Source organism: Arvicola amphibius, chromosome 9, assembly GCF_903992535.2.
Source record: "Arvicola amphibius chromosome 9, mArvAmp1.2, whole genome shotgun sequence".
Classification (NCBI taxonomy): Eukaryota; Metazoa; Chordata; class Mammalia; order Rodentia; family Cricetidae; genus Arvicola; species Arvicola amphibius.
Window position 1 is genome coordinate 32,457,763 of NC_052055.2, and position 13,756 is coordinate 32,471,518.

The window sequence follows — 13,756 nt, forward strand, 5'->3', positions numbered from 1 at the left end:
TATTCCAGTTAGCTCTCTGCCTTGCACTTGTGAATCAAGATATAAACTTTCCAGCTACTGCTCCCGAGCTTTGCATACCTGCTTGTTGCCATGCTCCTCACTATAACTATCAGTCATCCTCTAAAACTGTGGAGCCCCAAATAAACTCTCTCTTCTAATTATTGTCTTGGTCATGGTGTCTTATCACAGGAAAAGGAAAGTAACTAGGACAGGCCACAAGTAATTGCCTTTGGCTTTCTTAAAGAGAATCTCATTTGCTTTATTATGAAACTTGGCACCAAAAATTATCCAAGCTCACAGACAGTGATTTCTACATGACAAACTGACTGATATCCAAGCATAATGACTGAACATTGCCCACATACAGAACAAACATCTTTTGAGGACATGCCCAAGCATACAAAAATTCAAAGAAGTGTAGAAAAGTACATTTCCATGAGCTAATACTCTTTTAACACTGACTACTTTTGTATTTATAGTACCTCAACTACAAGGTTTAATTTACTCTAAAATAAAACAACAAATAAAGATAATTCAAAGAAACAAAACATATAAAAGAAAAGTGTTTTTATACCTGTTGATAGAATAAATTCAAATGTCGGCTTATTCTTCAGTAAATTGGTTTAGAAAACCTTTTGGCAAGTAACGAATTCTCAATTCATATCTGAAAGATGATTCAAAAAATACAATGATTAGAAATAAATCATTTTCTGAATTTACAGTCTATAACTCATTAACTCTGAAGTATAATGCTGAAAGTATAATCACATACGATGTTTAATGGATAAACCTGTGAGTCCATGCAGCAGCTGCTACAATTTATTCACTCTGTGATAAGGCAGAACACGAGGTCAAAGAAGGCCGGGAGCTCACAAGTCATGTACCTCCACTCTGCCCCATCCTCAAGCACCCCCACAGCTAATTTACAACACCCGGGACTGCATACTGTGTGTTTGTAGTTTTTGGAGTGTTTTCAATTCAGCAACATGCAAATGAGAGTGGTATGCAGCTAACAGCAGCAGTTCCAATCCTCTTTGGAGGGCACTTCACAGTATTTAATCCTCAAAATTTACTGTGGCCTTGGCAACTGTTTGCTACACTTTTTGACTGCTTGGAACATGCTACTATAAAAACTCCTCTTCTCCTCCTCCTTCTTCATGTAGACCATGTTGGCCTCAAACTCACAACGATACACGTCCGTCTCGGCAAAGTGCTGAGATTAAAGGTATGTACCACCACGACCAGCTGACCTTGAACTCAGAGATCTACCTTCCTCTGCCTCCTGAGTGCTGGGATTAAAGGCATGTGTCACCACTGCCCAGCTAATGATATCTTCTGAGATGAGTTCACTATCTATACACCAAGTCTACTTTATTATAAAACCAGGCAAAGTATGGTGGGTACATGGAAGACAGAAGCAGAAGAGCTGTGAGATAAATGGAGGGAACCTGGGTTTCACAGTGTGACCCTCTCAAAACAGAAAAATTGGCAAACAATTAGGTTCTACTTTACTTCTGCCCCAAGATAGCATTCAGTAACTCAAGATAGATACGCTCTTGGGAAAGTGGCTACAGAAGCATTACAGGTGTCATTAATTCTCAAGGGAGAACTTACTGGGAACTACCTACTTATGTGCTCTGTTTCTTATCAGTTATGTGAGTGAAGAGGTATAGTCCTTGGCTTTCTGCACGTAGGAAAGTATTTGCTCATCAAATTTCAAACCCACAGGATTCTTCACTGTGAGTGTCCTGTCAGCTATAGTTAAGGAAACAGGTCCCAATCAAACACTGCCTGGTCCATCTCTAGATGCAGCATTCTGATGCTGACTCTGGTTATCAGCTATAGGCAACAACTAGGAATTTAGAAATTTGTCAGCATTTTACACAGGTGCTGTCTTTTTATAAGAACAGGGGGTAGGGGGCTGGAGAGATGGTTCAGTGGTTAAGAGAACTGACTGCTCTCCCAGAGGACCCAAGTTCAATTAATTACCAGTACCCACATGGCAGCTCACAGCTGCCTATAACTCCAGTTCCAGGGAATCTGACACCTTCAAACCAAATGCACAAAAAATAAAGTTAAATAAATATTTAAAAAAAAGAACAAGGATCTTGATCAAAGAAACTGCCTACAGTGGACCTGTGTTGTGTCATGTCACCAACTCACAGTCAGCCATCATGTCAATGAAACTCAATACTCTCTCCAGGAAGCTGGAAAAATAAATGAGCCATGTAAACACAACTATGGAACAGCCATTGGCACATCACCATAAATGGTCTCTAAGGTAGGTCATGTTAGTCACTACTCAACAAGCACTGAAGAAAGGCAGGGTGCTAGCTCTCAAAACTCTATGTCTTTGTGCAAGCCAGGGAACAACAAAAATCTATATGCAGGGGAAATGAGTGTTGAAAGTGCTAAAGGGCACTCAGAGGCATTCTGAGGCAGTGACCCCTGACTATGGTCTGAAGGAAGTGAGAAAGGGAGCTATAGGTCACTTGAGAAGGCAATTGCAGCTAGAATAGAAGCAAAATCTGAGCAGAAACAAGAGTCTAGAGGGAAGATGGGTCACACAGTCCCCTGCAAATCCTGACTATAGGGTTTTCTCAAGGAGAAAAGGTACACTATCATGTCCTGAGCAGAGAAATAACATCAGAGAGTTAAAGTTTCTCTTCACTAGGCCCACCATGAAGAGGCAGTATGGGCCAAAGAGCTAAGTGAGAGTAATAGAGGGTAAGTGCATAACTCAGTAAGAAATAGGTTGATATCTACCTGTTATCACATGTGTGTGTATGTACGCACACGCACACTACACACTCATGTGCAAATTAACTACAGCTATTAGGAAGCAACAAAGAATATAGATGTAGAATTCCTCTTCAGTAAAAACATGTAAGCGCAGCCAAGAGCAGAGTAAAATGGGAGACACTATGACTTCACACAAAAAGGAACTAAATCCAGCTTGCTTGTAGATATAGAAAGGCAAGGCACATTACACTGACTGTATCTTACAAAAACCTTTTGCTCAAGGTACTCTAATTTAATTCCAATCTTATTTAATTCCAATCTATAGCCCTTAGCCTGTGACACTTGACACCCATATCCTGCTTCCCCTCACCTCCTCTTTACACTTCTTTCTTTATACTTCTGTCACCACACTAAGAGCTAGCTATGTTGCTTCTCCATGGATTTCCAAAAACCAGTTAAATATAACATGCCCCAAATAAAGTTATCCTTTGTTACTGCTTCAAAGCAATCTGTTCTCGGTAGTGCCACTGGTATCTTGCTTCCTGGAGCTCACATGAATTGTAAGCAGAAGATGCCTACAAGTTAACTAACTACTGGGAACAGGAGGCTGTTTCAAAAAAGCTAAAGTGGACTAAAAATATCTATTAGCCCTGATACTAAGACAGATTGGCACAAAGTACAGCTTCAATAAACAATACAGATAACCCTCACAAGCAACATGGTGTGGACAAACTGATTCTTACACATCCAATTAAAAAAAAAAAAAACAGAGGAGGATGGAAGCACAAATGCCCATCTATGAAAAATTAACATATCAATTAGTACAAGGCAAAATCACTAACATATGCTATGACTGATGGGTGACCATGCAGTGAAACCACACTCACTGCATGGTCTCAGTGCCTCATTACAAATGGGAAACAGTAACAGGAAAAACATGAATGTGCCCACCTCAGTCCAACAGAGCTACCTGGTAAATTTAGTCTGCAAGGACAGGTTTCATGGTATCAGGCAATAAAAACATCTTGATGGGCCAGGAGTGAAGGCACACACCTTTAATCCTAGCACTCATGTGTTTAAGGCCAGGCTGTTTGATGCAGCAGGCTCTCCATTTTAACCAGGGCTACACAGAAAGAACCTATGTCTCAAAAAAAAATCAAAACAAATAAAAAGAATACCTTAAACTGTCTTGAGTTTAAAAAAAAAAAACAAAAAAAATAATGACAAGACAGTAGACAAATCCAAATCAAGATCAGGAAAAAAAACAAAAAACTAGACAGTGTTCCTCCAAAGTGTTAAAGTTAGTCAGGGCACAGGCAGACTTAAGCATTAAACTGGCACCATAGTACTCCCTCTGGTTCATACGTTATTGACAAGAGGCATGTAAGAAAAAAATGCATGTGTCATAACGTGAAGTATGAATGAAGACATTACAATCTTAAACACAGAATCAGAGCCAGGATGATTCAAAACAAAAACAAAAAACAAAAACTAATTGAATATATTAACATGTCATTTCCAAGCAGACAAATATGAACAATATAATTAATATTGGAAAGCTTATAAATCTTGAGTAGGGACCCATAACACATTCACTTCCCATTATTTTTTCTTGTTTGTTTGTTCTGATATAAGGTCTTGCTATGAAATTCTGGTTAGCCAGAAACTCACTAGGGAGCCCAGGCTGGTCAGAAACTCAGGACAATCCTTCTGCCTTAGCATCTCAAGTATCAGGATTAAAGGCATATACTACCACATAACTACACACATTCATTCCAACTGATGAAGACACCAATGAATCTCTGGAGGACAAATGTGACATAGATGAAGTTTCTGTCCCACCTGGTACCACACTCATTCAGTCCCAAACACACACATAGAAAGTTTATATTAATTATAGATTGCTTGGCTTATTAGCTCAAGCTTATTACTAACTACCTACTACAACTTAAATTAACCCATGATTCTTATCCATGTTTAGCCACGTGGCTTGGTACCTTTTCTCAGTGCAGCATTTTCATCTTGCTTCCTCTGCATCTGGGTGGTGACTGCAGAATGAGCCTTTCCTCTTCCCAGAATCCTCCTAGTCTGGTCACCCTGCCTATACTTCCTGCCTGGCTACTGATGAATCAGTGTTTTATTAAAACCAATACGAGTGATAAATCTTTACAGGGAACAAGAGTGCTATCCCACAGCAGACAAAGACTCATCTGAACAGAATAAAAAAAAGAAAAAAGTAAAAAAGCATCATAAAAACGTTTACTCTTCTCATTCATTGTGGTGGTACATGCTTTTAATCCCAACACTTGGGAGATATAAATGGGGAAATCTCTGTAAAATCTAGGCTAGTCCGGTCTATATAGTGAGTTTCAGGTCAGGTAGGACTACACACTGAGAAGCTGTCTATCAATGGATGAATGAGTTGCTCTTCTCATGATGAATGAAACAAGTCAACAGACAGCAATGAAGAAGCACATAATCCTCTGGTTGATGGGGGAAATTCAAGCAAATAACTGTATTAATTAATAATACAAACACTATCAAAATTATGAAATACAGTCAAACAAAACTTAGATGGCAACAACACATTTATTATTATTATTATTATTCTGTTATCATTACTGTAATAAATATTGTTTGGTTGCTATTTTGACACTATTATTATTTTCTCTCTTGCTTACTTTACAATGACACTATCAATACATTACCTTACTCCATTTTCATTAAAGTATATTTTACTCTAGACCAATGTAATCCCATGCATAAACAGAGAAAGAAACAAGAGTGAGAGTGTGACAGTTCTAGAGGGAAAAGCTGAACAAATACAGACACCCACTGGCACTGAACAGAAGAGTATATTCCACAGCCACACCCTCAGGCAACACACTTGATGCGTTATAAAAGCCACTAAGAACGCTGGAGGCTCAAATGGGGCAAGTAAAAAACATAAAGGGTAAAAGCAGAGGAGAATGTAGGACCAAAGAGGTCAGAAAGATGGAAGGCTAGCTTACTCAGCAAGTACCAAAGACAGCACAAGAAGAAAACACTCAAATCCCAATTTAGGTTGATGAAAACACTTTCAAGCTACACTTAGAGTTGAGCAGATGCTGAAACTTGAGAGGGACCAATGTCAGTAGAACTGAAGGAGGAGAGCAACAGCAGGAGCCAGACTACAAAGCAGGCAAAACCTCTGGAGCTGGCCCTGTATGTAGCGAAGCTACACAGAACATTTTGGGGAAGAAGCGACTCAAACATTAGCTGAAGCATTGCCTTGAAGACTTTTGACCTGACCCCACCACCCCTGCTCTTCTCTGTTTACCACCTTTAGACTTTTTACACAGATGACTGTAGCAGTTTGCTTACTGGTTTCTCTGTGCCCCATCCAAGGACATGTGAAGATTTAATAGAGAGCACAGGCACAGCACGAGGATGCACACACACATATCACACAAATATATCACATGGGAGATCAGAAAGGGTTATACATCTTTACATTTTTCATGCAATATGAACCTACTTCCTCTGGTCATCTCTGCAATGTTTTCAGCAATATTAAACTCTAGATTCATGGGTTATTAATTTTTCAAACATCAAATCCTGTTTTACAAATAGTAATCCCTACTCTATTTTACTTGATTTAAGGTAAAATAAATTGGCTTAGAAGATCAAAAACAGAAAAGATAGTGCTCAAGAGTGAAACTCCCTGAGCATAAATAAGGAAAATGAAGTTTCCTCCTAAGTGTCTGTGCAAAAGAAGAGTGTACCATAACTGCAGCAAGTGAAAATCTAACGTTATTTTCATTTGCCATTTAGATATTTAATTTTTAATCATTAAATTGTTTGATTAAGTGTTTAGAAGTTAAATAATCCTTCCGTATTAGTTGATATAAACCAACCTAGTTATACTCTCCAGGAATAGTTTGCTTACCCCAGTTATCTGACAGATTTGAAAATACAACTGCATTCTCTGAAGAACTACCCAACTGACACAAACCTGTATGAATTTGTATTTCATCTAAAGGAGCCAGCTTCCCCTGTTGATCTAGGCCCTTGTTGAAGGTATTGACCTTCTTGAGTGCACGCCTAAGGGTACAACATGGAAGAAGCCCACTTTTTAAAGATATACTTACTTCTCTCCAAACTAAGTATTTTAGATTTAAGATTTTTCAACTAAAAAGATTTACTTACTCATAAAAATTATCAAGTATTAACCAGGAAAAAGATAAATAATTGGAGATTCTTTTAAATCATCTCAAAATAATTTCAGTTTCATTCCTGTTTGAGCAGGAATCACTAAGAGCTTACTCCCACTGTTCCTATATTGAACAAATGTGCACCATTCTTTTCAGGTGAGTGTAGATTACCGGACTTATGTATGCTATTAGCCCACTGATAAGACCATCAGTTGTGTTCTCCCCTTGGACAAGTCAAGGCGTTCTATGAGACATCAACACTAGATCATAAAGCAGCAGTATCACTTACAATAGAAGTACAAGCATCAAAGCACTGAGAACAACTGTGATCAGCAAAGACCATGATGACAGAAGACAAGGAATGGAGAGAGAAACAAGCTTAACTATGTGTTCTAACGAGATCACTGTTTAGCAGTAACTACTAGTCAATCTCCATTACACAGGAATAGTGATTACAAACAGCATAAAAGCTGACATCCTCTTGTGCATATTTTTAACACACAAAGTAATCCATCATGGTCACACCACAGTGGATTAGAATCTTACTTCCACTCCTCTGGTGGGTGAGCAAGTTCGTATTTCTCCCTCACACTGGAGACTCCCATATCCACATGCAGCCAGTGAACTTCCTCCGATCGCAGATGACTGAGGCGGAATCCATAGCAGGCTACGTGTTTTACTTTGTGACTGTCCACTATCTTCTGAATGATGCCCTAGAACACACCCCCAAAGAAATGATGGTTACAGATCAAAAAAAGTCTAGTTAGTTATGAGAAATCTTAATAAGCACATCACATAAAAAATGTTACTTAACCCCATATAGGAATTGTTGTTTTTCATGCAGCAATATTTTTATGAATAAGGAAAAACTTTAAGAAAAAAAAAAAAACCAAAGATTTTCTTTCCAATTCTTTACCGACAAACAATGCAATATAAACACAAGACATTTCAGCAACTCCACCTTCACATCACCTCAATATTGTCAGCAGGAACTAGGCCCCTTAAGGTTCTACTTTCTGAACCAAGATCTTCTGAAAGACCAGGCTATAGCATTAATACCTTCTCTTTAAACAACAACAACAAAAAAACTGAAATATTCCATGAATTGGTCATAATCAGTTTGATCTGCTTTGTATGTTACCATGTGGCAATTTTTTTATTTATTATGTATACAATATTATGTTTGTGTGGTTTGCCAAATGTAGTTTATAGTTAGATGAACACTAATTAATTAATCATCTTCTCCCCTGCCCCGCCACCATGGGGGAAGCCCAGGAAAAAGATACACCTAATGATGGGAAATGTGTAAGCTATGTGGGGATAAGACTGAGTCACATGCCGTATTTTGTGCATAGGACATAGAAAGTCAGCCCACTGTATTATCTCTCCAGTGGTGAAGAAAAAAATTCTTAAAGGAAGCAAATATAACCATTAAAATATCAACAATAGAAAATTCCAGTTTTTAGAACCCAACAAGATGGCTCAGCAATTAAGGCCACTTGCTGCTCTTGCAGAGAACCTAGATTTGGTTCCCAGCAAAACCCACAACTGTCTGTAACTCAGGTTTCAGGGAAACTGATGCCTTCTTCTGACCTCCTTAGGCACTACAGGTACCTGGTATACTAACATATACTGAGGTAAAACACTCACACACATTTTTAAATTTTTTTAAATTTAGTACTTTAACACTTTAACTTACAATAAAAGATAAAATTTTAAGTTTTACACTTACTAAGGCTTTTTTTTATTATGATCCAATGCTATTAATAATAAAAGATATTCTCAACTGTCTTAGTCACCATTCTATTGTTGTGAAGAGACACAATGACCATGAGAATTCTTATAAAAGAAAGCATTTAACTGAGGGCTTGCTTACAGTTTCAGAGGTTAAGTCCATTATCATCTCTGCGGCATGCAGACAGATGCTAAAGCGGTAGCTGAGAGAGAGAGACTCTGGGGTTTTTAGCATGGCTTCTAAAACCTCAAAGCCCACCCCCAGTGACACACTTCCTTCAACAAGGCCATATGTGTGCATACAGAGGCCAGAGAAGGGCACTAGGTATCTTCCTCTGTTGCTCCCTTATTCCTTTAAGACAAAGTTTCTCAATAAACCACAGCTCACTGTGTTAGCTATGTTGGTCAGCAAGAGAGCTCCTGAGGTTTGCCTTTCTCTCTTGCTTCTTCTCTCCTCCCTTAGCACTTGAGTTGCAGACACCATCAGCTATGCCTAGCTTTTTACATAAAAAATAGAGATTGTAACTCAGTTCCTCAAGCTTGCACTGTTACTCATTGGCCATCTCCCAGGCCCTCAATCTTCTCTAGAGAAAAGAGAAGAAGCGAAAAGAAAGGAGAAAAGAGAAAAGGAAAAGGAAAAGGAAAATTAAACAGGTACCATAAAAAACAGTTAGGGATAGTGAGGATGTGTGTGCTACTCTGTGTCCTAATACCTGTGCATGGCAGGCTGAGACTCAAGTGGATGGGTCAGCTAGTTCCCTTTCAGATCTCCCAGGATGGAGTAGGAGGCCATGATCAACATAAGCATGGAAGAGTCAAGAGGGATTAGACATGGTATCAGAGGAAACAAACAAAAGTAACAGACTGCAATAATCTAAGACAGATTCATAAGGAAGACAGTCTCATCAAGACAGGAATCTGTCTTCAGTCTGCAGACCTCAAAACTCAGACAGGCATAAGATGCAAAACCCTAGAGGATTCCTGACAGCTGCATCTTAGGGCCAGTTGGAACTGACCTCAGCCCAAGTTACAGTCTTAAATCCTGTGTTCTGAGTGGGGATTTTCCCCAAGGCCGGAACATAGGCTAACCTTAGTGACTCTCAAATCATAGATCACTTGTATATCTCCTTACCAACCTGAGTCCCTCAGCTACAAGGTGCTGCTGCTCAAAAATTCCCAAAGGCACTCCTGTCTCCCTGTCCCAACTCGCCTAATCTACACCAATGTATACTAACACTAATCACACAAGTACATCAGAAGTGTCATATCACCTCCTTGCAGCTCAGTAATACAAGCATACCCTCACTTGTTTAAGTGACACATATTTCATGTGTTAACCCAGCTCTAATCATCCTTTTATGTTAAACAAATCTGTCCTTCCTCACCTTATCTGTATAAGGTATAAGGCTCTGCAGAACACAAACTACTTCCTACACTGATATTTGTCACTATTCACCTGCTATGGGGAATCCCATTCCAAAGGGTATTGTCTCAGATGACCTTAGGATTAAAAGGTTACTTCATATCCCTGTAACTCATGAGTACCTACAGGAATCCAAATGTAGCAAACCAAACTTAGTGAGGAACTTAGTCCAATTCTGCAGTGAGCATTGGGAGAAAACACACTTGTAGTCTTAGTGTTTTATGGAGCAGAAAATGAGTCTGGTCACATTTGGTCAAGTTTTCTGAAGAAACCCAAAATGACCTCAGTCAGTGTTACAATAACAAAGTGTCCCGCACTACGATGTCTTAACGAATAATAGTTCAAGTTTGCACTCTCCGGAAACCAGTCCAAAGTAGCAGACATACAGAAATTTCACTTTTCCTCAGTTTGCTTTTCATTACACTTCTATACAGCTATCATTTTCCTCTCTACCAACTTCCTACCAATTTCTCTGGGCAGTGACAGACACTAAAAACATATGTCACAAGTTCCTAACTATGCTGCCAAACGTGCACACTCAGTAACCCAATGAGATAATCTGAAAACCAAAAACTTTGCTCTGGAGAACTCAAGTTTTACTGACAATTGTTTGACAAGGAATGTGTTCTCAAGACACTGTACTGCTGCTTTGTGGTGTTTCCATCACCACAGAAGACACACGATTTCTGGAACACAGGAATCATGAAAAGTGGTTTTATGAGTATGCCACTCAAATTAGCTGAAGTCAACTTTAAATTCTCATCTTAGCTTTGCAGGTCTTTAACCATCTAGTCCTATGAAATATAAAACCATGCCTGGCTACTCTGAAACCTCCATTTCTCCATTTATGATAGGATTCAAAAATTCAAGTTTTCTGGGCTAAATACTAATAATAGATCTTAGTAAAACAATATTTAAAATTGAAAATAAGACAATGTTTGTTACAAACTTTTACAAGAACACAGCACTGAGTGCATGCAGTTCTTCACTACTAATGGATTGTTACAGGTGATAAATGAAGGTAGAAATGAAAAATGGTACTCACTGAACACCTTTCTAGCTGCTGTCACTCATGGTATACCACAAGCAGAGGACAAAAGGAGCCCATTGAAAATAAATACCTTGTTAAGTACAACAAACTGTACACCAACAAAGAACCAATCACTTCGCACGAGATGTTAGTGACTATCCTCCAACCCACCTAAGCAACACATAAAACCAACCTTAAGAAGATTGTCAGTGTGATGAACAAAGCTAAAAATCAAAACTACCATGTGCACACTCATAACTCTGTTCATCTTACCTCATTCTACTGCCACATAGGCAGTGATGTCATCTCAATGTGTTTCTCCTTCCTTCTTCCTTCCTTCTTCCCTATTCCAACCATCATGCTAATTATTCCACAATAAGGATGCAGAACTTCAGATTCTTCAAAATCTGGCCTAGATGTCCATCTAAAAGTCCCTCTAAACCAAAGAATGTACTTTATCTCTGGAAGGTCCATAGTCACAGCATCAGCTCCCTGCTGGTACTATAACAAATCACCACAAACTTAAGAGACATAAATGACGTGTGTATTATATTTTGGGTCTTGGAGAAACCAAATCTTATAGAGTCTTGCTGGACCAACTTCAGGTATTTGCATTTAAGTTCCCAACTCACTATCTGGCTATCTGGAGGAACATATGCATAAATTCTGAGGCTTAGAATGAGGATCATCTTTAGAGACTAGCCTCCTGTCTGTCAAAATCTCCCTGCCCAAGATTACAGTGAAAGAGAATTTTTGCTTCATGCCCTGCCTCCTTACATTCTCCTTAGCAAAGCTTTTCCTCTACTTTGTTCTTAATGCTTTCTTTTTCACCTTCTTCTCTAGAAAAAAAAGCCTAAGACCTGTGGACTCACAGTGGTCAGCAAAAAAACAAACAAACAAACAAAAAACCACACGTACATCATATCTTGAACACATACCCACCTGCTCTTCTATCACAGAGAAATTATTCAGTGATGACTGGTGGAGTTTCAGAGATGATACCTACCACACACTGCAAACCTTGGACTACTCACAGAAAACCTTCCAGGCAAACTATGGGAACCTGACCCAAAGAACCTTCCTCTCGGGGCTGGAGAGATGGTCCAGTGGTTAAGAGCATTGCCTGCTCTTCCAAAGGTCCTGAGTTCGATTCCCAGCAACCACATGGTGGCTCACAACCATCTGTAATGGGGTCTGGTGCCCTCTTCTGGCCCGCAGGCATACACACAGACAGAATATTGTATACATAATAAATAAAAAAATTAAAAAAAGAAGACCCTTTCTCTCTGGTTCCATCATTTTTTTACACAGCACAACTCTGCTCATAGAACTTACACCTACTCCCTACCCCCGCACACACATTCTAGCCACTGGAGTGTTTCCCATGCTAATAGGAATGTTAATTTTAAAGAGGTCAACAAATCCTATGATCTAATGCTACCCTTTCCACCAATAAGCAGACAATATTAATTAATTAGTGTTCATCTAACTATAAACACCATTTGCCAAACCACACAAATTTACTTATTTTTAATTACAGGTTCAAATAATACCAGCCATTCACAAGTGGCTGGTGAAGCATGCTGAATCCCAAATGTGATCTATGGATTTACAAAAGTTCTATGCATACTTACAAGTTTAATGTGCTTTCAATGTGGCAGAACAATACTCAATGGCTAAACAGTGTTTTCTCACCAGGCTTCACTTTGGATTCAAAGATCTGGTATACTTCACCCCACCTGCCCACAACACCAGGAAGCTAAAGAAGGAGGTTTGTAGGTCAACATAACAGCTCACTTTCTTTTCAACCATAAACTAGAAAAAAAAAGGAAGCCTGTCAGAGAGGCGCAGATCTGCACAGGCATAGAATGGCCAAAGTAATCTTGGGCATAAAGAAAAGAAGCCCCCTTTTGCTTAGACAATAGTGATGATTCCTTGTCCTAGCAAAGTCCTCTAAAAGTGCAGGTACCTGCAGAAGCCAGATGATGGAGCTGGATTCATTAGCTAGAGTTAAATGTGATTGTGAACCAATAGTCTTTCTGCCAGAGCTGTACACTCTTAACCTTAAGGCCATCTGTTTAGCCCTATGTTATCTGAGTTTATTTTATTTTTATTTATGCATATTGTGTGAGTTTGTGGATGTGGATGTGCAAGGGCCATGAAGGCAAGAACAGGGCATTGGAATCCCAGAAGCCGAAATCTTCTGAAGAATAGCAAACTCTCTTTAACAGTGAAGCATCTCTTTAGCCCTGTTTGAATTTTGAAGCCAGACACTGGCTCTTCCCCCTACCTATGGCATCTTCTACTAAAAAGCGGTTTCATTTACATTAAAAAGTCTTGGTTAGCCTAGCAACCTAGCTAGGTCTTCTGGATACTGCACTGTAGCTTCTAGGTCAGCACTTGCTGCTTCACTAACTCTTCTAACAGAGATTTTGCTTTTCTTAAACTTCATGAATCAACCTCTGTTACTTGAAAACTGTTCTAAAGTGGCCTCTTCTCTTCTCTCAACCTTCACAGGAACTGGATCAGACTTTGTCTTAAGGGAATATTATTATTGGTTTGAGCTTCTATCCAGGATGCTCGAATTTTCTCCTTATTAACAATAAACCACATCATTGTCATAGCATTATTGTG

The 13,756-nt window shown here is 39.1% G+C and overlaps 1 protein-coding gene across 2 annotated transcripts in view; it reads right to left on the reverse strand.

Annotated features, from left to right (window-relative positions):
* Nucleotides 1-572: 572 nt before the first annotated feature.
* The window catches only part of LOC119823931 (focal adhesion kinase 1-like), a 77,617-nt gene continuing 64,433 nt past the window's right edge, over nucleotides 573-13,756 (reverse strand). Inside the window, exons 5-6 of one of the 2 annotated variants that reach the window (XM_038344064.1) lie at nucleotides 7,482-7,648; nucleotides 573-664 (exon numbers count right to left, since the gene is read on the reverse strand). In XM_038344064.1, coding sequence (XP_038199992.1) covers nucleotides 604-664; nucleotides 7,482-7,648 — 228 coding nt within the window. In that variant the 3' untranslated portion in view covers nucleotides 573-603. Of the gene's footprint in view, nucleotides 665-7,477; nucleotides 7,649-13,756 lie in introns of those variants that run through there. The other variant, XM_038344065.1, reaches the window with a different exon arrangement.